The 22,835-nt window shown below is 47.6% G+C and overlaps 2 protein-coding genes across 5 annotated transcripts; one reads left to right on the forward strand and one right to left on the reverse strand.

The window, feature by feature from the left end:
* Positions 1 to 5,081: 5,081 nt before the first annotated feature.
* On the reverse strand, positions 5,082 to 15,056 carry snx33 (sorting nexin 33). The gene is made up of 2 exons (XM_037451357.2): positions 13,027 to 15,056; positions 5,082 to 6,491 (listed from the first exon to the last, which is right to left on the reverse strand). Exons 1-2 carry the CDS (start codon positions 14,456 to 14,458, stop codon positions 6,238 to 6,240), a joined length of 1,686 nt encoding a protein of 561 aa, XP_037307254.2. The 5' UTR covers positions 14,459 to 15,056; the 3' UTR covers positions 5,082 to 6,237.
* A 206-nt stretch (positions 15,057 to 15,262) lies between these two features.
* Positions 15,263 to 21,960, forward strand: snupn (snurportin 1). Of its 4 annotated transcripts, none has more exons than XM_037451359.2 (9): positions 15,263 to 15,390; positions 17,189 to 17,353; positions 17,549 to 17,732; positions 18,162 to 18,266; positions 19,879 to 19,975; positions 20,292 to 20,389; positions 20,531 to 20,608; positions 20,995 to 21,075; positions 21,217 to 21,960. In XM_037451359.2, the coding sequence occupies exons 2-9, from the start codon at positions 17,196 to 17,198 to the stop codon at positions 21,535 to 21,537; spliced, it is 1,122 nt and encodes a 373-aa protein (XP_037307256.1). In that variant the 5' UTR covers positions 15,263 to 15,390; positions 17,189 to 17,195; the 3' UTR covers positions 21,538 to 21,960. The 4 variants fall into 4 exon arrangements, with proteins under 4 accessions (XP_037307256.1, XP_037307257.1, XP_037307255.1 ...); XM_037451358.2 differs by lacking the exon at positions 15,263 to 15,390 and adding an exon at positions 16,038 to 16,130; XM_062562906.1 differs by lacking the exon at positions 15,263 to 15,390 and adding an exon at positions 16,232 to 16,513.
* The last annotated feature ends 875 nt before the right edge of the window (positions 21,961 to 22,835 follow it).

The raw sequence follows: 22,835 nt of genomic DNA on the forward strand, positions 1-22,835 counted from the left end.
TGCAATTTCCCTGGGATGACACAGCACTACTAATAATGGTTAACAGGCCTCGTACAGGTCCGATCCGAGCTGCCCTCTTCATGTGCTCCCCAGATTTCTGCAGCTTTACCTCCTGCTTGTTATCGTCTTTGGATCTTTGGATTTCACAATCTCGCTCCACTTCGGCGCACGGGCGAGACTTGGTCATGTGACGTCTCTCCGGCGCTCAGGAACAAAAATAATCAACAAGGTTTTTTTGTGTCTGTGCGGGAAATTCCTGCAAATTGTGCAAGAGGGAACCAGGACGTAGGTTTTCAGCATCAGAAATACAAGATGTCCGGATTAAGACCACAAAGAGGAATGGCTCCTAAATCAGTGCGATGAGTGCATGAAATCCGTTTTTTTTATTCCATGTTGGTGGAGCGACTCGAGGCAGTAAATCTCGCTGACTTGTTGCTGTTTGTTTGTTTTTTTTCCTTTTTTGGCAGAGGAATCAGCTGATAAATGCTGCGTGGACGACCCAGAAGACCAGACTGATGTGTCAGTATTTATACACGAGGGTTTTATCGTGCAGCTGAGGGAGCAGGATTCTGTTTTTAACCCTACGTCCTGATGTCACCCAGCGGTAACAACCGCGTCATGGCCCGGTTGACTTGAAAAAACAAACCCCACCAGCACCAGCCTTTTAATTGAGGCTTTCCTGGAACCGTGTGGAAGTACATCAGGTCCTGGAATGTCCTCCTATGTAGCCGCGCAAATGTAATCAAAGCTTGATTGCAACAAGTGCAGACAGTGAAGATATGACCTTTAACCTCGTAGTGTTGACCCCTTTGATAGAGCTAACGGGTACTGAGGAAGAGTGTTTTGTAATTATATAAAGTCAAACCGTTATGCACATTGCCAAAGTTATAAAATACTTTTTCGCCAACCATTCGAAGACTCCATCCGGAATTCCTACGTGGTCCTCAACAGTGCCGGAGAGGCAAAGGGTGGCATCCAGAGAGGCAGGAAGACAGAGACGATGAGAATAGGATTCCATGGAGACCTTTTTGGGGGGGGCTTCAGCTCTACGTTCCCTCCACCCTGTGTTTATCCGGCCCCACATTCCCTCGACGGCACCCGTCCCGTTGAACGCCTACGATGCATGAACCCCGTGTTCCCTCCAATGTTCCCTCAGCCGTGTGGTCGCCCCCGAAGGCCTTGCTAGTGCTTCACGAAGGGATTTCCTTAGAATCACAGAGTGGCTGCTGCGTGGGGCCGTGTTTTCACGAGCTTCAATAAACCCTTTCGCTTCCGTAAGCTCCTTCACGTCTATTAGTTAAACTGTTTCGCCGACACGTCCAACGCTGGCAGGATTTAGGCAGCACGCCTAACGTTATACTGTCAACATCTGTGTACTGTGAACTGTTTGTTATGGAAGGGCTTTGACTCACCATGAAGAATGCATGTTCAGGCTTTTGAGGAGAGTTGTGCTTTCCCGCTTCCTGCACACATGTGCTATTTGTTTATTAAGTTTATAAATAGACGTTGACCTACTTAGGAGACGTTTTTTATTTTATTTGTTTCGTATTTGAAAATGAATCATCAATATAGGTCCCTTCTTAAAGGCGCCCTGACCTGCTTTGTAAGTGCCGTCTGGACACAATTTTTGATTAAAACGTTTTAAACAAAACCCGCAAACTCTATGTCACTCTCACGACGCACAGATGGCTTAAGTGAAGATCATAAAACATCAGGGTTCACTTTAAGTTATTTTTCTAACTAATGCATCGAGGTGCCGAGCTCAGCAAGTTTGGAACACCTGCAAGTAAGAAGTGGCCTGAGTTCATGTGTCTCTGCGTGGAACCTCTGTGAAATGGTTGAAGCTCATTTTGGTGAAGGGACAATAGCGATCACCCGAAGACTGCAGCGTCAGATTCCCCAAACGAACCCGCGAATGAGCATCGCAGACGTCGGCCCCACGAGGAGAGGTCACCGAAGCCCCCGCGTGCGTGGATTCGACCATCTGTCGCCTTTGTTTTTCGTCTGCATGCTGGAGGAGGAGGAGGAGGAGGAGGAAGAGGAAGACACTGTAATCCCCTTCAGCGCTGAGGTCAAGGCCATCCGGAGGGGGGGCGACAATCCTGTCTGGTGATCCATGAAAGTGATATTAATGACAAATGGTACGTCGACAAAAGCAGCAGTGGGGACCCTTGAGGTCAAAAATCCTTTTTACAGCTTCGAATACAAACCAGGTCCCTCGGAGAAGCTTCCTCACAGATGAAAGCGTGATTCATGTCTGCAGTTGAACCAAAGTGGCTTCTGTGCCTCTTAGGCTGATGCTCCGTTGAGGACCCCCCCCCCCCCCCCCCCAGACATGAAACTGCTCCGTCTCTTCACTCTTGTGTCTTTTTTCCCCATTCGTTTATGAACATCTGCTGGCTCTTTGGGCCATAACACTTTTACCATGTGCCCCGGCAGCAAGGCAGCAAAAAGAAGGCGAAGTTGACCCGGTTTTCGTCTCCCACCACTTCCTCGCTCAGACGAAGCGGAGAAGTGCACCGTTGAAAGGGCTCTTTTTTTTTCTTCCCCGAGGTGTCACTTTACGACCATCGGGGCGTTTTCGTTTCTCTCTGCGGTGAACGCAGCGCACGAGTGTGCGCAAGGCCGACTTTGTGAAGTACGAAAGCGCAGCTCAAATCTGCTGCCACCGCCGCATTCAGTCCCGGGGGATTTATGGGCCCGAAGCTCAACTGCCAGTCAGTCTCTGGGGTTTTTTTTGTAAGTGAGCCTGATGACGCCTCCTGGTTAAAGGTGACGTCGCCGCGCCGGGTTTAGTTCAGCATTACCAGAACCCGCCCGAGCCAGAAGCATTACCATCACACCCAGGCATGACGTTCAGAGGGAAACATCTGGGTTTTCTTTTTGTCTTTCTTTGTGCAACTGTAACGCAGCGTCCTTTATGTGCACACTGTGAATACCTATCGGAACCAAACACGTGTTTTTTAGGCTTGAAACGGAAGCGGCGGCTCGATGTTATTTCGAGCCGCGCCAACAGAGCTGTTGACTTTGAGCCGTCCAAATGAAAGGGGTTTGCTCCTGAAACATCTGGAACAGATTAAAGGGGGAAAGTCTTTAACATATTGGACCAGATTAAAGTTTGGCCTCCGAGGCATAACCCAGTCGGGGGGACTTCATTTATTTATTTACCCCAAACCTTTATTGCTGGGGATCATCTCAGATGGTTCCGGCTGCCTAGTTCAGTACATATCGGCCAAAGAGTTGCCTTTCCAAAAAAACATTAGGGATCTATATCGGAGAGAAAATAGATCCAACATGAAACCTCTGAAGAGAGAGACTGAAAAGTCAGGGCGACCCGAACCTCGGTAACCGAGGGAAACGCCAGCGTATGAAAGGCCTCCGAAAGGCTGTTGAGATATTTCAGTCTGAACCGACTGTCAAGACGGGCCGTTTCCACGGCTACAAGTGCAGTGAGAAAAGCTCGGAGGCGGTGCAGGCGGTTGACCCGGACCCGACGGGCCCGGCTCTGAATTTGAGGTGAAGGACTCTCTGTTGTTGTGTGGATAGCAGCTCGTGTTTTGTTTATGTGCAGGACAAACTGTTTGTGTGTGTCATCACATCTCGCACACAAATGTCCTTGTGTACCAAGTATGTGGGAGGGGGTTGTGGGGGGGGGGGCAAAAAAAAACTGAGAGAACATGACAACAGTACGAAAAGCCAGGGCTAATTGGACAAAGTGGAAGAATGCTGCGGCCTCCCAGTTCCTCCGGTAAATAAGATTGCTGTGTATGTGTAACAGAGAAGTTAAAAGGGAACGTAATCAACAATAAATCCGAAAAGAAAAGAAGAGAAAGACAGCAAGGGATCAACCCCCCCCTCGAGTGACGTTTGACTGACGGGAAGCAGAGACTGAAACTGACGGCTGGAGTCCCCCCCCCCCCCTCTGGTCACACGTGCACGCCAGCGATCACCTGAGTGAAATACCTGGCCTTCAGTTGAGCACCTTTTCGAATGGTTTTTTCTTCTTCTTCTTCTTTTGCACCTTCATTGGCCCAGAATCTGTCTTCTCATTTGGTGTCCTTTACGGGTTCGCTGTGGAATGTTTATTTATTTTTTTTTTTCCTTTCTCCAAATGCGCACTTCTCATTTTCCCTTGAGGGAGAGGGGGGGGCACAGATTGAATTGCAAAACCAGAGAGCACATTTCATTTCCATTCACCCTAACAAGAGTTGTTGTTTTCTTTTTCAAAGGGAGCCCAGATGAAAACGTCTGACTTCTTTGGTCTCGGAGAAGTGCCAATGCTGACAGGAAAGTAAAAAAAAAAATCGCTGATGTATAAAGAGCAAAAAAAAGTTTTTCAATTTTAAACACAAACTACACCACAAAGAGCTAAAGGCTGCATGTGGGAACTGAACAGTAACGGTAACTAAGGCTCAAATCTGTTTAATGAGAACGCTATTCTAAAGTTGAAAGCGAACCCTCACCGAGGCTCTTACTTCTCATTTCGACTCTCACAAATCATCTGAGTCCAAATCGTCGACCAGTGTTCCAGGGGAAGCACTTCTCGAAGGCACTTTCTTACAATTGCAAACGCAGACTCCACGTAAATAGGTCTGAGAGACGTTCTCGTCAAACCGCAAGTTGCCATGAGTTTAGTTCTTTTCTTGTTAAACCGGATGAGTAATGTTACTGGTTTGGTTGTAAACATCTCCTTAAAGCAGTGGAGAGTGAGACGCAGAAGACGCAGATCCTCGGAAGGAGAGCGTTCAGGTATTATTAATAAAGGAATATTTCAACGTTTTTGGAAACTATGCCCTTTTGCTTTCTGTCTTGGCTCTGGCCAGCAGCATGCTAGCATAGCTTAGCATAAAGTCTGTTCACGGCTAACTAACACCAAACATCAAAAACTAATTATTTTTTTTGAATCTTGGGTGTTAAACCAGCAATAAAACCCAAATTGGAGTTTTTACAATTTGCATTTTAAATGAGTATTAGCTCATCTAGCTGCTCCCCACTTGTCTTCATGCTAAGCTAAGCTAACCAGCCGCTAGCTGCAGCTTTGAAAGTAACGAACAGACAATTCTTATGAAACCCAAGAAAACAAAGAGTATTTTAGTTATTAGAGGGCTACAGAGCACATGATTGTGATGATATCATGTGGTTTTATTTGTGCATTAGATGTTGTTTTAAAATACTTGACATGAAAATCTCATCATGCTGCTTCTTCACCCATCAATCCCAAAACTCAAGGTTGATGTTCTGCTTCACGAAACCACTCAATGCAATTCAGCTTTATGACAAACCCTTTCATTTTCATGACGGTTGTTTAATTCAACCTGCTGCAACATAAAATAGTGTATATTGTTTTCCACTGTGAATAAGGGGATTGATCAGAGCAGTAGTACTCATTTCACTCGCTCACCCACTCATAATCACCCGCCCCACCCCCCTTCCTGCACACACACACACACACACACACACACACACACACTAGTGTATAACAAACACGTGCAAACTTGTTTCTAAAGACAACTTAAATGTAATAATTCCCCTCAATAAGACTCCATTATACGGACAAACGGCCCATTTACAAATATTCCATCAGATCCTTAAAAGGCACTTAATGTGTTAAAATAGCAAGACGACAAAGTGGATTTTTGTCTTCTACATGGTGCAAAATGAAGACAGAAATGTGTGCTTAGAATACAACACCAGTTTCAAACAGCCAATCAGGGCACTCAACAACATGACGGTGAAATTCCAAGTATGCAGTGTACTTGTCTGGCCAGAGATAGGATCTTTTCAAGGTACAAGGAGATAAATCAGTGAGTAGATTGTTCACCAGATCATTGTAAGGGGGGAGGAGGGGGAGGGGGGGTGGGACACAATTTCAGAACACGACCCGTTTCGTGGTATTACACCGTACAACAATCAACCGCCGACTCGCTATGAAACACCTTAAATTATGTAATATAAACCATTTGCTGTGACATTGTCCACGTGATGAGTAGTTCAGGGATAAAAAAAAAGAAAGGTAGTAGGTCCCTTTGAATCCTTCAAAGTAAGACTTGTTCTTGTTCTTTTTGTACCTCTTTCCACCAACTGTTGCTCATTCATCTCCAGGTCTTCTCCATCAAACAAACACGTAGCGCCTCTATGAAAGAATCAAAGGCTCGGGCCTTCCCTTCTCGTCGGTGTGTGTGTGTGTGTGTGTGTGTTTTTTTTTGGCATCTAGAACCGGACAGCAGTCGTGTGCCTTCACAGACAGTCGTACATGCGAAGTGTGCGCTCCAGCTGCTGGACGACGCGCTGGTAGAAGGCGATCTGCTCCGTGAGGTAGGCCTGCATCATGTCTTTGAAGTCCACCTCTCTCTGCCGGTGGAAGTGGCTCATCTCGGCCTGCAGGGCGAAGCCGACCGTCCGGCAGCGTTTCCTGATGCCGTCGGCCTCGTCCTGGTCCATCTTCCCTTCGTCGCTCATCCGCTGGCTCTCCTTCACCTTGGCAAAGGCGCCTGGGTTAAGGAGAGAAAGTTGGATTGTTAAAAAAAAAACTATGAATAATCCACACATGACGTTTAGTAAAGTGGATACTTTGTGTGTAGCGATGTCAAACCAATACCTCTTTAACCCTGCACACAAACAATTGCTTTTGGTTTCAGTCTCATGCCACACCTTCTGGTTTTAGCATGTTGTTGACGGGTTCGGACCACGCTCAGCCCCGGACTGACCGCGACGTCACTTTCCAAGGAAAAGAACAAGGCGGGACACAGTGTGTCCTCACACTGCCTTTCCCAGCAGGTCGCGGAGGCCGCCTGAGAGCAGAGCAGGACTTGTGCAAGACGGCTTTTCGTGTATCTGCCGCAGGTTTTACCCATTAACTGTATTTTTTGAAGTTCGCGCCGCCCCGGATTTCAGATGGAATTCCTGGCAGAGGTCTGGGAAAGCATGAACAGCACTTTGAGTGTGTTTCCAAAAAGCAGGCGCGTGCACTATAGTCTGCGGCAGTGACCTACATTCATGTATTCTGTTTTCCACATGAGAGGAGAATGTGCATCACCCGATAGCATGACCGTGGCACATAAAGGAAAGGCGCTCAGAGTGGTGTGTGTGTGTGTGTGTGTGTGTGTGGATGTGCATGATGGGGGAAGGGTTTGAATCCAGCTTTTTTGGGGGGATCAGCTAATGCAAGATCTCATCCCAAAGAAAGCTTCCTGCGCCCTTCCTCGCAGCGAAATCTGCTCTCCAACATGACGCAAAACGACACTAATAAAGCCCAAAATAAAAGCCACAGAAAGAAAAACAACCCCCACCCCCCCCACCCCATCCTGATCAAGGCCTTCTGCCTCTTTTTACCAAGTTGACAGTGGTCGCCGGGTTTGTTTATCTGGCCCGACCAGACCGGGCCACCTCTTGTTCTACGGCCGTGGCCAAAGAGAGAATCAAACTGTTTCCCATGTGACAGCTTCACGGGGCTGCTGGGTAGATCCAGAGGAGGCAGAGAGGAGCAAAGGGAGGAGACAAGGAGGAGGGAGGGGGATAAAGAATATTCAATACTCTTCAACTCTCACTGAGTTCAATGCTTTCAAAGAGGTTTTAATACCTGCAGAGACCATGTCTAGTTTCAGGCACCGGTGTGTGTGTGTGTGTGTGTGTGTGTGTGTGTGTGTGTGTGTGTGTGTGTGTGTGTGTGTGTGCGCGTGTCAGAGAGTAAAAGAACGACAGCACTCAATGTAAATTATGGCCAGTGAACTGAACTCCTGCTGGATTCCTCGTTCCCACGGCCCCTCGGTGATGAATTGATAAAAGTGCAGCACTTCTCCTCCACGTCTCCATCTGTCCTGCAACCCTTTGACCTCCTTTGATATTCTGTATGTATTTACCGTGTGTGTCGTTTGTGTGCTTGTGCTTAGCCTTGATGACATTTCCTTCCGATTAGCTGAGGTTTTAAGTATTTAAGTATTTTCTCTCCACAAAGCTCCAGATCCTTCTCTAGTATCCAAACAGCAGTGTTTAGCAGAGTGTATCTCATTTGAACTCATTCTGACCCTGTGACCCTGTTTCCGCTCACAGCTGATTAAATATTCTTCCTGTTCCTCTGGGCGTCATTAAACGGCAGTTTAGCCTCTTGGGTTTGTTTAAATCAGAAGTTCAGACCAAACGTATCAATCAAGACACCATGAACTGATTTGGAGGGATTTTACTGTAACGGGGAGCCGCATGTACCACGACCTGATTGGTCGGATTAGCTATAAAACGTCATTAATAAACATCCTTGTTCTCACGGTGGGGATTGTGTGTGCTGTGAATTCTTTACAAATGAGCCCTTAGAACCTTTGGCAAATCCAACACTGACTTATTCTGGATGACCTGAAATGACTCCGTCATTGCAACGTATTTTTCTTCATTTAAACACATTCTCCAACTGTTGCTCATTGTTTCCCAATGTGTGCGTGTGTTTCTGTGCGTACAAAACTTCAACTGAGTTTTACTGCGGACCACAAGGCATCCCATTTATCCTGCGAGACGAGGACCTGGTCTCCATGTGCCTCGGCACAAACACGCACTGAGATAATGAGCCGCGTCGTGGTGCAAGAAGCCTCTCGAATGCTGACAAGACAGTTAATCGGAGTCACTCATCGGCGTGGTGTTACCAAGACTGCAAACATAGGGAGGACATATCGTGACTGAGAAACATTAGTGGATCTCGCCCGCGTTGGACGGACGAGTAAACAGAAACGACTGTGTGTGTGTGTGTGTGTGTGTGTGTGTGTTCACGGGGCCTGCTGACGTCTGAGTTGATATCTCAATAAGCAAAAATGAAAACAGCAGCTCGCGTTCACCACGTTAACGACGTGAAGGTCGGCACTGTGGAGACAGCAGGGGGGAAAAAAAAGCGGAGCGGAGGAGAAAGGAAGTAGTAGGAGGAGCACGCAGCTTGCGGAGTGCGCGGCGGGGTCAAAGGGACGGCGACAATCTGCCAGCGTTTTAACGCCAAGAGCCCCGACGATACACAAACACGCAAAGGCCGACCGCTGAGTCAGATAGTGGTGCACGGCGCACACAGACAGAAAGGGCCCCGCTAGAAGAGGCTCTTTCCATTTGTCTTGAACGTGAAAGAAATAGTTCCAATTCTCTCTCTTTTTTTTTTTTTTGTATTACTTAAGGCGGGAGGAATGTGCAAAACAGAACCACCCTCTCCAGCCTGCAGGGAGTTACCAGAGATGCTTAATCTGGGGCAATTTCCTCTGCTCGCTCCATACTACTTTGTGCTACTTTTTGGACTTTTACACTCAAAGAAATAAGACATTAAGCTTCCCAAAGCTCAACTAAATAGATGTTCAAACTATCGCAAACTTTATTTTCACACGGCTGGCGTGATGATCCGTCCACATATACGTCTTAGCTGTTACGCCATCCTCCATCCAGTACAATCAAAAGGTTGTCTGTACATTACAATTGTCACTGTTGTTTTGGGTAACCCCAAAAGCTTTCTGACATGGATTTGAGCCGAGACAGATTGGGCTCTTTTTGTTTGGGAACAAATTGATGATTTCCTCGTGATTGTTCGACCCTGCTTGTCTCCCGTCAACGTGTCGCAATGACTTCACAGAGGCAGCTCAAATTCCAGAGACGTGGTGTGTGTGCCTGTGATGACATTTGACGTTTGGCCGCTTCTGATACCGAATTACTTTGATTAGATTACTTAAGATTGCTTAAATTACACTTAGCCTAAAAGTTTTTAAAGCCTTCATGACGCGCAACTCGCTAACGACGTCCTCATCCAGCATCTTGTCGGCGTTGCCATGACTGCGGCTACATTGCCAGACACACAGATGGGTAAATACTCCCTCCTGAGGTGACAAAAGGAGATGACGTTTCCGTTCTGGTTTGCTTTAGCCTTCGGATGGACGCAGCCGGAGAGGCTATTCATCTGTGAGCTGATGCCAAGAAAGTGTTGATCAAAACATGAGCAAAGGCAGATGCCTCGGATGAATTGTTTTTTCCATCGATTCAAAAACAACGCAATGAGTCAATCTCCAGGCTCCACAGGGACCGTGGCATATCCCAGCATGCATTGGGCAAGAGGAGCACACCCCCGGGGGGGTGGGTTGCCTGCCTTTCACAAGGCCACAAACGTCCACACCCACAAGGCTTTGTTGGGGCCCGACAGAGAGATCCAGGTAAAAGGCACAGCAACGGCTCTGGAAAAACTGAAAAACCACACCCACTGTATATTTGTCATTTAGTTACGACATCTGTATGTGGAGCACAAGCGAACCCAGCTCGGCGGCTGTTCCCATGGAAACGAACGAGGAGGCTGCATCAGTAGCGAGGGCTGCTGACGGCTACAGACCTATCTGTAGTCTAGTCTGTACCTCCAGCAATCCGCTGCGGCGCCGGTTGTTGGGAGACATCTGCGATCTCGGCCGGGCGTGAGTCAGCAAGCCAGCCCAGACAGGAACGCAGGGTGGGGCGGGGGGGGGGGGGGGGGCGGTTTGTGTGGAAAGACGAGGGCCCGGCCTCCTTTTCACATTCACGAGGAAGCAAACCGGGGGGCGACAACACCTTTGGTCTCTATCGTCATCGCACACGGGCCACCGCACGCCGCTGACATGACAAAGACGTTGTTTTGTGCACGCAGGCCCGATAAGAAGAACAACCCCCCCCCCCCCCCCTCCCCCCTTCTGCTGCGGATCAAAGGGTCCGTCTTTTGCTTCCCTGCACGTGATGTTGTGATGTTTGTCCCACGGAGGACATTTGAAGTCCGGCTGGTGTGCTGCTCAATGTCGAAATGAGTAACGCTGCGACTCTGGTGTGGATCAAAGGAGGACGGGTCCCGCTTCTCTGGCGGTCTGCTGCATTTTATTTAATTTTATTTAAACCCTGCACATTATCGCAGCACATTGTTATGACTTCCTTCATTTATGACCTCGCGGTTTTAAATCTAAATTATTCCAGACTCCCAAAACCACCAGTTCAATTGAATCATCTTGTTTGTGTGATATTTCACAACAATCCGCACCTCAATTGTTCTCCCTCGGCCTCCTCAGACTGCGTCACGCGCGTGCAGACGATCACCTGATCCGATCAGCTGATGCCCGGCGAGTGGGGCGCGTCGGTTTCACACCATTGTGAACTTATTCGTGTTTAGTCAAAGCTTCGTGAGATGGTTTTTTCGCAAAATGTGCCGTTTCACCTCAGCGCTGCTGCCAAACGCCTCCTTAGTGGCCACGCATTTAATATCCAAGACAAGCTCGACACCAGAGCAGCTAAGTTTATGATAAAGTACAATAACAAGAGTGCATGTCCAGGATTACCGAAGCTAAATAACCCGTTATCCTCTCACGCCAAAACCCCACGGGCCCTTTTATTCTATAACAGTGGCAAAGCGATCAACCCTGTGAGTCCACATTGCGAGGGGTATTGAAATGAGATCAAGGTGCTTGGGGATGGTTTTGGGAGAGGCTCAAAGTGCAGCAGAGCCTCTGTGACAGAACGGGTTTACGTTGCGTCACTGCTGAAACCCGGGGCCGATTGTAGATTGAGCAACACCCAAAAAGGACCATTTGAGTCAGTTTGGGTCGAGGCCAAAACAGGACTGATAGAAAAGATAGATAGATAGATAGATAGATAGATAGATAGATAGATAGACATGCGAGCGGCACACCCTCACTTTTTTTTTTTCTTTCTGACAAAGCCTTCTCCTCCCTACGTCCGTTTTTATCGAGGCCAGATTCCTGCCCTGCAGCACATCTCGGGGACGGTTAACATTCCTGCAGTTCACATGTTCACCGAGATCACGGTCAAAGAATTAAAAAAATAAAAAAAAGCTCCCCCAGAACTCAGCGGACGGGCCGAGTCGGGCGGGCGAAGGAGGCCGCGAGGTGGGGGAGAGGAGGAGGTTGACCTCGGCTCTGCGAGTCCTGAGATGTTGCCACAGCTGTGTCGGGTTCAGTCTTTTGTCTCATCTCTCATCCCTGTTTTGAAAAGCCCAAATTACGGATATACAGAATATATTTTCTCTGTTGGTGCATAGCCAAGTCAACACTTTAAATATATATATATATATATATATATATATATATATATATATATATATATAATGGGCAGGAATATAACTTCCCTCGTAGCTCCAAGCATCAAACGCTTATATTTCATTGCCAGATATCTCAAAACTTTGGCATGTCCTCTATCTGACATCAGTTTGATAAAAACAAAATTGTATTTTGTGATTTGGGTGGACTTTGCTCTTTAATATCATTCAGATGCTTTTCATGTTTCTGTGACTAAATGCAACTGTATCGCAGATGACCTCTGCGATAACAATTGCCGGCTGTTGGGAAGGGGGCCGTGATCACATGATCACATTTAGCAGCAGCCCTTTCCTTCTTACAGCGGATGCAGTTTGAGAGAATATTTTCTTAATGCCCGTTTCTCTCGGAGCAAAATCTAACAGGGCTCTCACGGAAAACAGGCCGAGGACAATTCATGTTTCAGCCGTGACGTTTATGGAAATGAGACCTTCTCAAGCGTAGTCAAATCGGAATGTTGGTTACAGTTGCAGGAAAATGGTTACTGAATAACCACAATTACTCCGTGCAGCGCTCCATGCTGCGCCTCCGCCTCAGAGTTTGGAATTGGATAAAATATCACTTATCCATAAGGTGTCAGATCACAGCTGTCGGGGGTAATGTTACAGAGCGACAAAGCGCTGTGGGGTGTGTGTGTGTGTGTGTGGTGACCTCAGATCCTGCCGGCCGATAGTCTGACACAATCTGCAGCTTGCCTGAATTTAATGATATTACGAGGTAGTAACTAACTAATAATAAACTAATATGGCCCCTCTGATGAATCTCATTTCTGTGACACGAAGAGCACACTATGTGGTTCGATGACTTTGAAATAGGAAGCCGTCTTTGGCCATTCAGATCAAAAGTGAATCAGAGGGCACAAGGATGTGAACCTTTCGTTAAAGCATCTTCTGGCATGGTGACATTTACAGTTTGCACCCATGGGGACAGATTGAAACCACGGGTGGATCTTTACCTTTCTGTAGATGAATGATGTCGGGGAAGTTGGCGAGCAGGCCTTGGTAGAGCGACAACTTGTCCAGCATGAGGAAGAGGTCGTACTTAGGTTGCTCTGCGAACATCTCTCCGATGTTCTCGTAGGTGCGGCCCGTGTGGGAGATGGCTTTGTTGAGGGCCTCCGAGCTTTGGGGGGGGTCCAGCATGAACGCCTGGCTGACGGACTGGAACGAGTTTCCCAGCCGCTGGAACTCCTTCCTGAACCCGCCCAGGTGCTTCCGCACCAGCTCCGAGGCGACGTGCGTGAGCTGCATCACGCTGTCGTCCATTTTCTTGGCGAAGGACTTGAAGGTGTCGATGCGCTCCTCGACGTCCTGAAGGTCCTGGTGCTCGGTGGGGATCTGCAGGGTCAACATGAAATGGGCTCCCACCATCTCGTCCTTCTCCGCCCGCCTCTTGCCGAGTTTCCACTGCTTGTCGTCGCCGCACATGAGAAAGTGCTCGAAGCCCTCGTACTGGGAGAGGACCGGGTGGCTGGTCATGTGGTTCATCCACAGCACCAGCCGCCTCTTGCGCTTTTCGATGAAGTCCTCCTCGAAGCGCCCCGTGGCCTGCTTCTCGGGCAGGTGAGGCACGGAGATCACAGTGAACTTGTGCAGCAGGCGGTTGTACAGCCAGTCGAAGTGTTTGTAGCGCCTGTAGACGGGGTGCGCCGTGTGGCTCGGCGTCACCCGGTACGAGATGTACGTCTTGATGCCCTTGAACTTTGTCTGTTTCGTGGGGTCCTCCACGGAGCAGGAGAACGGCTGCGGGCTCTCCTTCCACAGGGGCCCGAAGGGGCCCATCTCGATGGTGTACGACTCGGCGATCTTCGCCATCATGGGCACGTCGCCCAGCACAAAGGCTTCCACCCCCGAGCGGACGAAGCTGGAGAACCGGTTCAGGTTCCTGCCCACCATGCTGCCCTTCCTGGCGCTGGAGATGCTGTCCTGTCTCTCCATGTGCGGTTTGGCCCGGTAGTGCACATTGGGGTTGTTGGACGGGGGGCTCCGGTGGTCGTGCCCGTTGGCCCCGGGGCGGTCCCCGTCGTCCACCACCGTCGACCTGTCGTCCCAGTCGTCCCAGTCGTCGTCGTCGTCGTCGTCGTCGTGGTTGTAGCTCTGCTGCGAGTGCAGCGAGGTGTTCGGCGTGGAGGGGAAATAGGAGGAGTCGTTGCCCAGCGACCCCGCCGGGCTTATGGAGCAGTCGGTCACGTTGGAGTTTGAGCGCGTGCGAATGATCTCCACGTAGGACGCGGGGAAGAGACCCCTCTCCCCGCGGCTGTTCTCCCCCCGAAACCAGCCGTCCACCGAGTTCTGGTCGTAGATGACCAGCTCCTCCTCCTCCCGGATGCTGATCTCCTCTTTGTTTTCGCTCAGAAAAGTGTAGATGGCTTTGGCTTTCACTGACATCTTGATACTCCAGTGGGACCTAAAGCACAGCGAAAATCCACTTGCACATAGCGCCTAGTTCCTGCTGATGCCACTCGCTCGCGTGCCGTGTCGCAAAAACATCCGACACTAGCTCACTGTAATATTTAAACTCATCTCAAATGACATGGCAAGTGTTGCGTCAGGTGTGCAACAGCAGAGTGAACGGTAGTTTACGTAAAGCTATTCCTCCTATTCCCAACCCCCCCAAAAAAGTACAAAATAGACCTTGTGTTCTCCTTACTTGCATCCTCAGCCCATTGAGGCTATCAGTCTATTGTGCTGCTGCCCCAACAATAAGGTGAAGCTACCAATGCTCCATAGCGCATTAACTTCCTTCAGACACAGAAATACTCTCTTCCTCCTTTCACATCACAAACACAACAGGTTCAAGCACACACACACACACACAAACAAACACAAAAAAACTGGTTTCACCAAAGGAATCCTCCAAAAAAACAAAAACAAAGGAACAGCCCCGTCGTTGTTTTTAATCCTCAGAAGCAGGACTGCAGCCTCGTGGGGGTGTCGGTCGGACACTTCTCACCGCGGGTCAGAAGTGATCCCCGATGGGGGAGATCTTCAGGAGCAGCAGGTCCGGCGTGGAGGGAAGTGTGGGAGTGTGAAGGCGGGGGGGGGGGGGAGGGGGTTGAGGTGCATTGTGAGCCTGCTCCGCACTCCTTCGGAATGAAACTTGCAGCGTTTTCCTCGTAAACAGGTTCCTGCGCATCTTCAGTCGATACTTTGAATTTACTCCTCTGCCGCCCCCCCCCCCCCCTCCTCACCTCCCTCAAAAAAAACAACAGTGCGGGAGAATGTCCTTCTACATTGGAATCAACGCAGATCGCCGGTCATCACTGTGTCTTTGGGTTTAAAGTAGCTCTTTCCGTGACGTTGGGCTCGGACAATCGGAGGCAAGTTGTGCGTCTTTCCCTTTCTTTTCTTTTTTTTTTTTTCTTCCCCTCGGCGTCTTTACGTTCTTTGTGGGGGAGAAACTGGCTCGATGTCGCCCCCAGCAGGAGGGACGGTGCACAGCCCTCAGCACAGCTTACAAAATCGGGCTTCAGGTGATGGAGAGGAGCACATTTTGGCTGCTAGTATTATGCACGTACGGATTTTATTCAAATATCTAAATACTTCCGTGAATTGCAACGTAACTACTACATTTCAGTATGACATTTTACTCCACTGCATGTGTGCGGTGGTGAGTAACTTTGCAGATTTAGATCATTCGTACAAAATATAAAACAAATAATGAATTGGGATGTAGTACAAAGCGGAGTACTTTTATTATTGGTACTCTAAAGTATATTCGAATGCTTTGGTACTTTTCATTAAAGTCAGGATCACGAATCAGGAAACATTTATTACCAAAATATGTCAGACATAGAAGGAATTTGACTTGTGCGGTTGGCGCAAAGTTTTTCTAAATACGGTTTTTTTTTACGTGAGTTGACCCTGAAGTATCGTTACTTTTCCTACAGTAGGGATTCGGAGTATTTCTATGACAGTTTCATAAATCTATGAAGTGTTAAAAGTTTGCTCTGTAAAACTCCGGGTTAGTTTTCAGTATTTAGTCGACCAACTAAAACTCGCCGTTGGTGGGAAAGATGAGAGCGTGACGTCACAGCAGCCGCCTCCCTGAATGTCCAAGGTATCTTATTTAGCTAATGACCTTATCGTTGCCAATGTCTGACTAACCTCGCTGTCAAATAGTTTGTACTTTTAGGTACAATACGTGAAGCCGGTATGCATGTAAAGCAGCAAATGCAACGCTCCAGAACGGGTGTTGCTAACGACTGGATCCAGTTAACGGCATGCTAGCATGTTTAGCACAGTGCTAGCTGCTAAGATGACTAGCTCGGCTAGCTTAGCTAACTGGTTAGCTTCAGCAGTGCCGGGGCTTTTTTAAAACTCCGCTTGGATGTAATATTGGTAACGTTACATGTGCGAATGGTAGGGTTATCTTATGCGGACAAAACGCTCCCCAAAACGGATACGTCACGTTGTGTTGTAGCACCAGCTAACGTTGTGGCAGTACGTAACTTGTGTATCGTTGAAAGTTAACGTAACTTTCTCCTAATCTTTAATGGAGCATGAACTCCATTTAGGAGCCACTTGTCGAGGCTACTATATGTCGGAATTATACCTATTCTGGTGTCTAGTTATGTTTACACAAGTTAAATGTTAATGTCGCAATGTGATAATGATGGTGTCATACCAAAGCCTAGTGTATTTTGATAATCAATTGGCTTATTCATCCATGGTCAAACGATAAACAAGACATCAACGTGGACTCGGATCAATCTGTGATTACCGTTAGATATAATGTGTACATATGGGATCATTGATAAAATACCATAGTGTGGCAGAATGATCTTTCTAACACCAGTGAATAACAATAATATTGTGTTTGTAGTCAATGTGGAATTAAAAGGAGGCTAAGAAAACAAAGTGCGATTAAGTGCCACAATACTGGAACGTGGTTGCAGTAAATGACGGTTTCACCGTTGCAGCAGAATAACACTAAAATGCAGTATAGTTAGTCCCTGCCCACTTGTATTACGCTTTATATTATGAAGTGTGTTATTATTCTAACTTTCTTTCAACTCTCATCCCAACGGAGGGTCCAGAACTGCCCTCCCGGGGGACAATCCAGCTTTATGGCATTTAATTCATCCACTACCTTCCCCCCCCACCCCCCCTGGACAGAGTCCCCATGGATGACCTGACCAAAGCCCTCTCGGCCAGCTTCGCTGTGTCGAAGGAGCCCAACAGCACGGCCGCCCCCCACCCTCGGCTGGCCCAGTACAAGAGCAAGTACAGCGTGCTGGAGCAGAGCGAGCGTCGGCGCCGCTTCCTCGACCTGCAGAAAAGGTGGATCTCGTTACAGTTCGGCGTTATTTGATTTTTAATTGTTATCTCTCAGTGTGGACAGTGCTGGTGTTCTTAGGATTTTCATGGTCCCCTTGCGTGCGTTGTGGCTGCAATTGGAATGCATGTTTATTTCAATGTTTTGTTTTAAATTTGGTAAATGGTAAAAAAAAAAAAATGTGTTTTCATCATCATCAGTAAAAGGTTAAACTACGTCAACCATGCGCGGCGTCTGGCTGATGGGGATTGGACGGGGGCAGACAGCGATGGAGAGGAGGACATGGAGAAGAAGGAGGACGGGGAACGGGAGCAGGACGACCACACGGAGGACGAGGGGATGGAGATTGAAAAGAGGAAGCTGCCGAAGCATTATGCGAACCAGGTCAGGGTTTGATGTCACACTTTTGTTCCACTCTTCATCCGGGCCAGCAGAGGGCGTACAAGTTCCTGCAGCCTGTAGAACTTTCACACAACTTGGCAAAGAAAACTTTAAAACTGGACCACGATTATGCAACGCCTTTTAATTCATTTTGTTCTTTTTTGTGACCTTGAGTTTCTTGCAACATCAGCAAATGTAATTGTAGGTAAATCTGTGAGCAAAGTCTCCCATTTTCTCCTGATATGTTGACGCTTGACAGGAAGTCCACTTCCACACTGATTACGCATTTCCGTTTATTGTGAAAAAGGTTTATTGAGCAGATGTTGCATTACATTACAGATGTGACTTTCTCGTTGTTGGACTCTTTGAATTTCACTGTTGATGCAGATGAGATGTCGCTTTGCTGTCAACAAAGTTTGTCCTCCCCATCAGATCATGCTGTCAGAGTGGCTGGTGGATGTGCCGTCAGAACTGGACACTGATTGGATGATGGTGGTCTGTCCCGTGGGGAAAAGATCTCTTATTGTTGCCTCCAAGGTAAGAAAATGTCACTGCCCTTCTGTAGCTTCCCACAATGTCTTTCTGTTAATCGTGTGCCTCTGCTTTAAGATGAAAAGGAGACCACACTTCCATTTTTTGTTACATTATGCACTGAATTTATTGTGTTATTTAATTTTCTTAGGTTTTTTTTTAGAATTTTATTGTACAAATGGGGCAATACAGGATTTTATCGCAGATTATGATTCATCGTGGTGGATTTCGTCTATCAAAAGATTGTCTTGAGAGAGCCGCTTGGCTCACAGTCGTGATGGGGAAGTGACAGCAGGTCGATGAGTAGCCGGTTCAGTTCGCTGCTGTGCGTGTGTGTGTGTGCATGTGTGTGCGTGCACGAGCGTGCGGTTTAGGCTTCCGGAGGCCGAATGCTACAAGCCAACGTCCCGCGTGTTGCTTTCCGGGTCAACTGATTCAGGCTCATTTAAGAGCTTCCACCTTTCCTCGGTTTAGTGACATTAAAAAAACACAACTTTTCCTAGTTGCAAACGTTGTGGTCGTCAGAAACCCATTACATTATAAAGCTTGTATTTTATTTGAATTATAACAAGATGTACAGTTTATTTGGCACAGTAATTACTTTATAAGTTGTGTCACACAACAGTCCTCAGGATCTTTTCCACTGTGTGCTCTGTATTGTGAATCAATACTTGGAGACGAGGGTTGCACATTCATTGCTTGTACATATAACACGGTTTTCCTGGTAGTCGGGGAGGGACGTGGCGGTTGGTTCCCCATGATGTGGGCGAACAGTTCGGAGTAATTCTCCCGAGCTGGTAACAAAGTTAGCAGTAAGTCTGAAGTGACATCATTAAAGATTTGCTCTCAAAGGACCACTTCCTAAAGTATCATTATTGCTTCCATGATTTAAACTAGCAGAATTCTGAGTTTAGCTGGATTTCTATCCGTGGTTTATGATGCCGTATATTTTCGTCTTAGGCTTAAAGTTCACAGGACTTCAAGAATGTAGGAAGAATGAACTTATTGTAAGTCGCTTTGGATAAAAGCGTCAGCTGAATGACATGTAATGAATGTGATGAAAAGGGGTTTAGGCTCGACACCTTTTTAGAAGTGTTGAGAACATCTAAAACAAGAAGTACCAAAGGCACAAGTTGTCCCACACATTTTGTAATGACGACACCGTGTCTCACCATCCAACACGCCATTAGACCGCAATACAAGAGCAGAAAACAAGATCATCAAAAAAAGGAGTGTTAATATGTTGGTAGTCTGCTGAAAAGACCCCTGAAGAAAAAAGGAATGAACATGATTTATTATTACAATATTATATTAATGTTACAATAAAAAATGTTGCTTTTTGTGCCATTTCTAAAGCTTTATTTAATAAGGCAGTGGATTATGGGAAATTAAGTGGACATAAACTAAGTGAACCTCTTAATAACGTTTTGAGAATGAACATTACAGAACTATTTTCCAGTTTCTTCCGTGGTGGCGTTAAATGTTAATCTTCTTTTATAGCCTGTGGATATTTGGTTTTGAATGCACCAAATATCCACAGGCATGATGCTATAGTCCTGATGCATGATGTCCTCATCAATGCTGTTTATTGATTTGTTTTGGGGTTTCTTTCCCAAAGGGCTCCACTGCTGCCTACACTAAAAGCGGCTACTGTGTGAACCGCTTCCCCTCCCTGCTGCCCGGTGGGAACCGACACAACTCCGCCATGGGGAAAGGTGGGTGGGCCCGCTGTATGTGCCGTTAACACATACAGAAGAGGAGGAGATAGGAAATTGTGTGTGTCTGTGTATCAATCAATCAATCATTGTGTATAAATGAAACACGTGGACTGTCTTCATTTGACTAAAATCAAGATTTTAATGAAGCGGTTTTACGTCAAAAAACGTTTTCTTTTGGGAAAATCTTGTTCCAACACATCATTCCAAACCTAAAAGTGATTTGGACAACCAAATAAATGAGGTCATTTTTAATACTATGAGGCAGTATAAGTCTTCAATAAGAGCTGAGATTAGTCTGTTGTTCCCTGTGCAGACTACACCATCCTGGACTGCATTTACAGCGAGGTGGACAGAACGTACTACATCCTGGACGTCATGTGCTGGAGAGGCCACCCGGTCTACGACTGCCCGGTAAGACTCATGCTGCAGCTAGTTGCTCATGCAGCACAGGCTGGCCCCCAGATGTGCCCCCCCCCCCCCCCAGCCTTTTCTGTTTTTGCCACGTTGCCCATCTAATTGGCTCGGTTTACAGTGTTTGCCTCTCATCAACAGACCGAGTTCCGCTTCTTCTGGCTCCAGTCCAAAGTCCAGGAGACGGACGGCCTATCGGAAATCGCCAAGCGAAACCCTGTGAGTGACGGGAATAGAGGCCCCATCTCGTCCTTCCTCTTCCTCTGGATGCTGGAACACGTTGATTCAATCTTGGGTTTCTGCATGTTGTGTTTCCTGTGCTTTATTCCTTGCCGAACCTGAGGCTTGTCACAAAGGAAACATTAAAGGCAACCGTCCACTGCGGGAACTAATTGGGCGCTAAAGTGATTATTGCACACAGATCTGGATGATTACAGAGTGTACTTTGAGTCCCCCCCCCCCCCTTAATCTGCACGTTGTGAGTGGTACAGCCAAGCAGGAGCTAAATCAGGCTTTAAAGAGTAAACACTCGGGAATGCAGCGTCTCCCACTTGACAAGAAGAAGAACTAACAGCGTGGCGCTCTGGCTTTGTTTGCTCCAACAGTTCCGGTTTGTGAGCCTGCAGAGCACGGACTGCACGGCGGAGCTGATTCAGAACGCGCTGGCTGCAGAGTACGGCTTCAGCGTAAGACACTTCGCCCGCTCATCGCAACCTGTGTTACGAGTCAGATAGTTCACCTTTTTTCAGGCTGCACACCGACAGACGCTTTGATCGCCGCTCATTGTGCCGCCGTCGGCCCTAACTTCTGCCCTCCCCTCGCCGCAGGTGGACGGCCTGCTCTTCTACCACCGGCAGACCCACTACACCCCCGGCAGCACCCCCCTGGTGGGCTGGCTGCGCCCCTACATGGTCACCGACATCCTGGGCATAGAGGTCCCCGCGGGACCCCTCACCGCCAGGCCCGAGTACGCCGCCCAGCAGCTGCAGCAGATCCTGGAGCACAAGAAGCCGTCGAGTGAAGTGCGCCCGGCCAACAGCAGCGGAGGCTACGAGCTGGAGTACCTGTCCACGCCGAGCCAGGACGGCGGGGACACTGTGAACTTCTTGAGCCAGAAGCCGATAAGGGAAGCCACCATGGAGGTCTGAGTGGGCGGCGGAACGAGATGCAGGTTGCGACACATGCGCCTCCTTTAGAATTTTTTCTTTTTTCCCCCCGATCTGACCATATGTAAAGCCTGGCTAGTTCTAATCCGGCACTGATCGGGACGCCCTCGGGGTGCCGATTAGCAGAGCTCTGCCTTTACATTTGTTTTTTAAAACTCCATGCCGTTGACATGACTGTGAAACAGGTCGGTGTCTATTATCGCGCAGTATTCAGCCCCAAACAAACCACCAAAAATAATAGCGGAATCGCATTGTGGAGCGGCAGCCAATGAGGGCCGCGTGTTTTATGAGGGGAGGGGTCGCTGACTGGGCCTCTTCTGCAAGCTTTGATCAATGCAGAATGGAAGCAGTTACTTGGACTTTTACAATTGAATGTTGAATTTGATTATTGCTTTTCTAAATAAATGTTTTTTTATTGGCCTACAGCGTGCTGTGTCCTCCCATGGTTTTTTTTTATTTTTTAGGTTCTTTTTCTGATTCTGTTCAAGACATTTAATCTTTTCAAAACTGTTGAAGTTGCGAAACATTTCTTTCTTGAATTAGATTCTGGTGTTTTTTCACAACTTTTGAATTAGATGGCAATCAAAAATATGAAACCAATTACAAATACATTAAAATTAATATTCAAACGTCATCCCCACCAACGGTGGTTCTGCAAGAAAGCAAAAGCTATATACACACTTTGATTGGGAAATGGTTTTAAATATTTACTCTATATTGGAACCTTTTTAACCGTGATTCTCCAGACTGCAGGAGCCCCTGAGAGCGGACTGCACCTTCACTCTCAGCTGGAAATGGCTGACGTTGCAGCAATTGATTGACGTGATTCTGCTGATAGCGGCGCGCATCAGCAGGATTCTCCAGCGTCTCCGCGGCGACGCTTTGCCCTCCGCGTAACCGAAGAGCTCTCACTGACTGTCGCATCTGGGCCGCACAACGTGTTTTTAAAAACCTGATTTGCTTTTAGAGAATAGTTGCGAAGTAAAATGTGGTTTTAACTAAAAGGGCACTCTGTCAGTTGGGCAGTGTGAACTTAAAACCACAAACAAGTTTATAGGAACTACCCACATCCTTCAACGTTTATCTCGTACCATCATGACATTATAAACGGACATTAGCACTGGGCCTCATCTGTACTTGTGTTTAAAGTCACGTATGCGAGGCCGTGCGGACACGTTGAACTAAGCTGGTTTAAACCTGTCTACTAGCGTGTTAGCGGTGTTAGAGCCGCGGCACCTGCTCCAAATCCCATTTTCTAGCACCCACTTTTGATCGCTTGG

Source organism: Pungitius pungitius, chromosome 6 (assembly GCF_949316345.1).
Source record: "Pungitius pungitius chromosome 6, fPunPun2.1, whole genome shotgun sequence".
NCBI classification, from domain to species: Eukaryota; Metazoa; Chordata; class Actinopteri; order Perciformes; family Gasterosteidae; genus Pungitius; species Pungitius pungitius.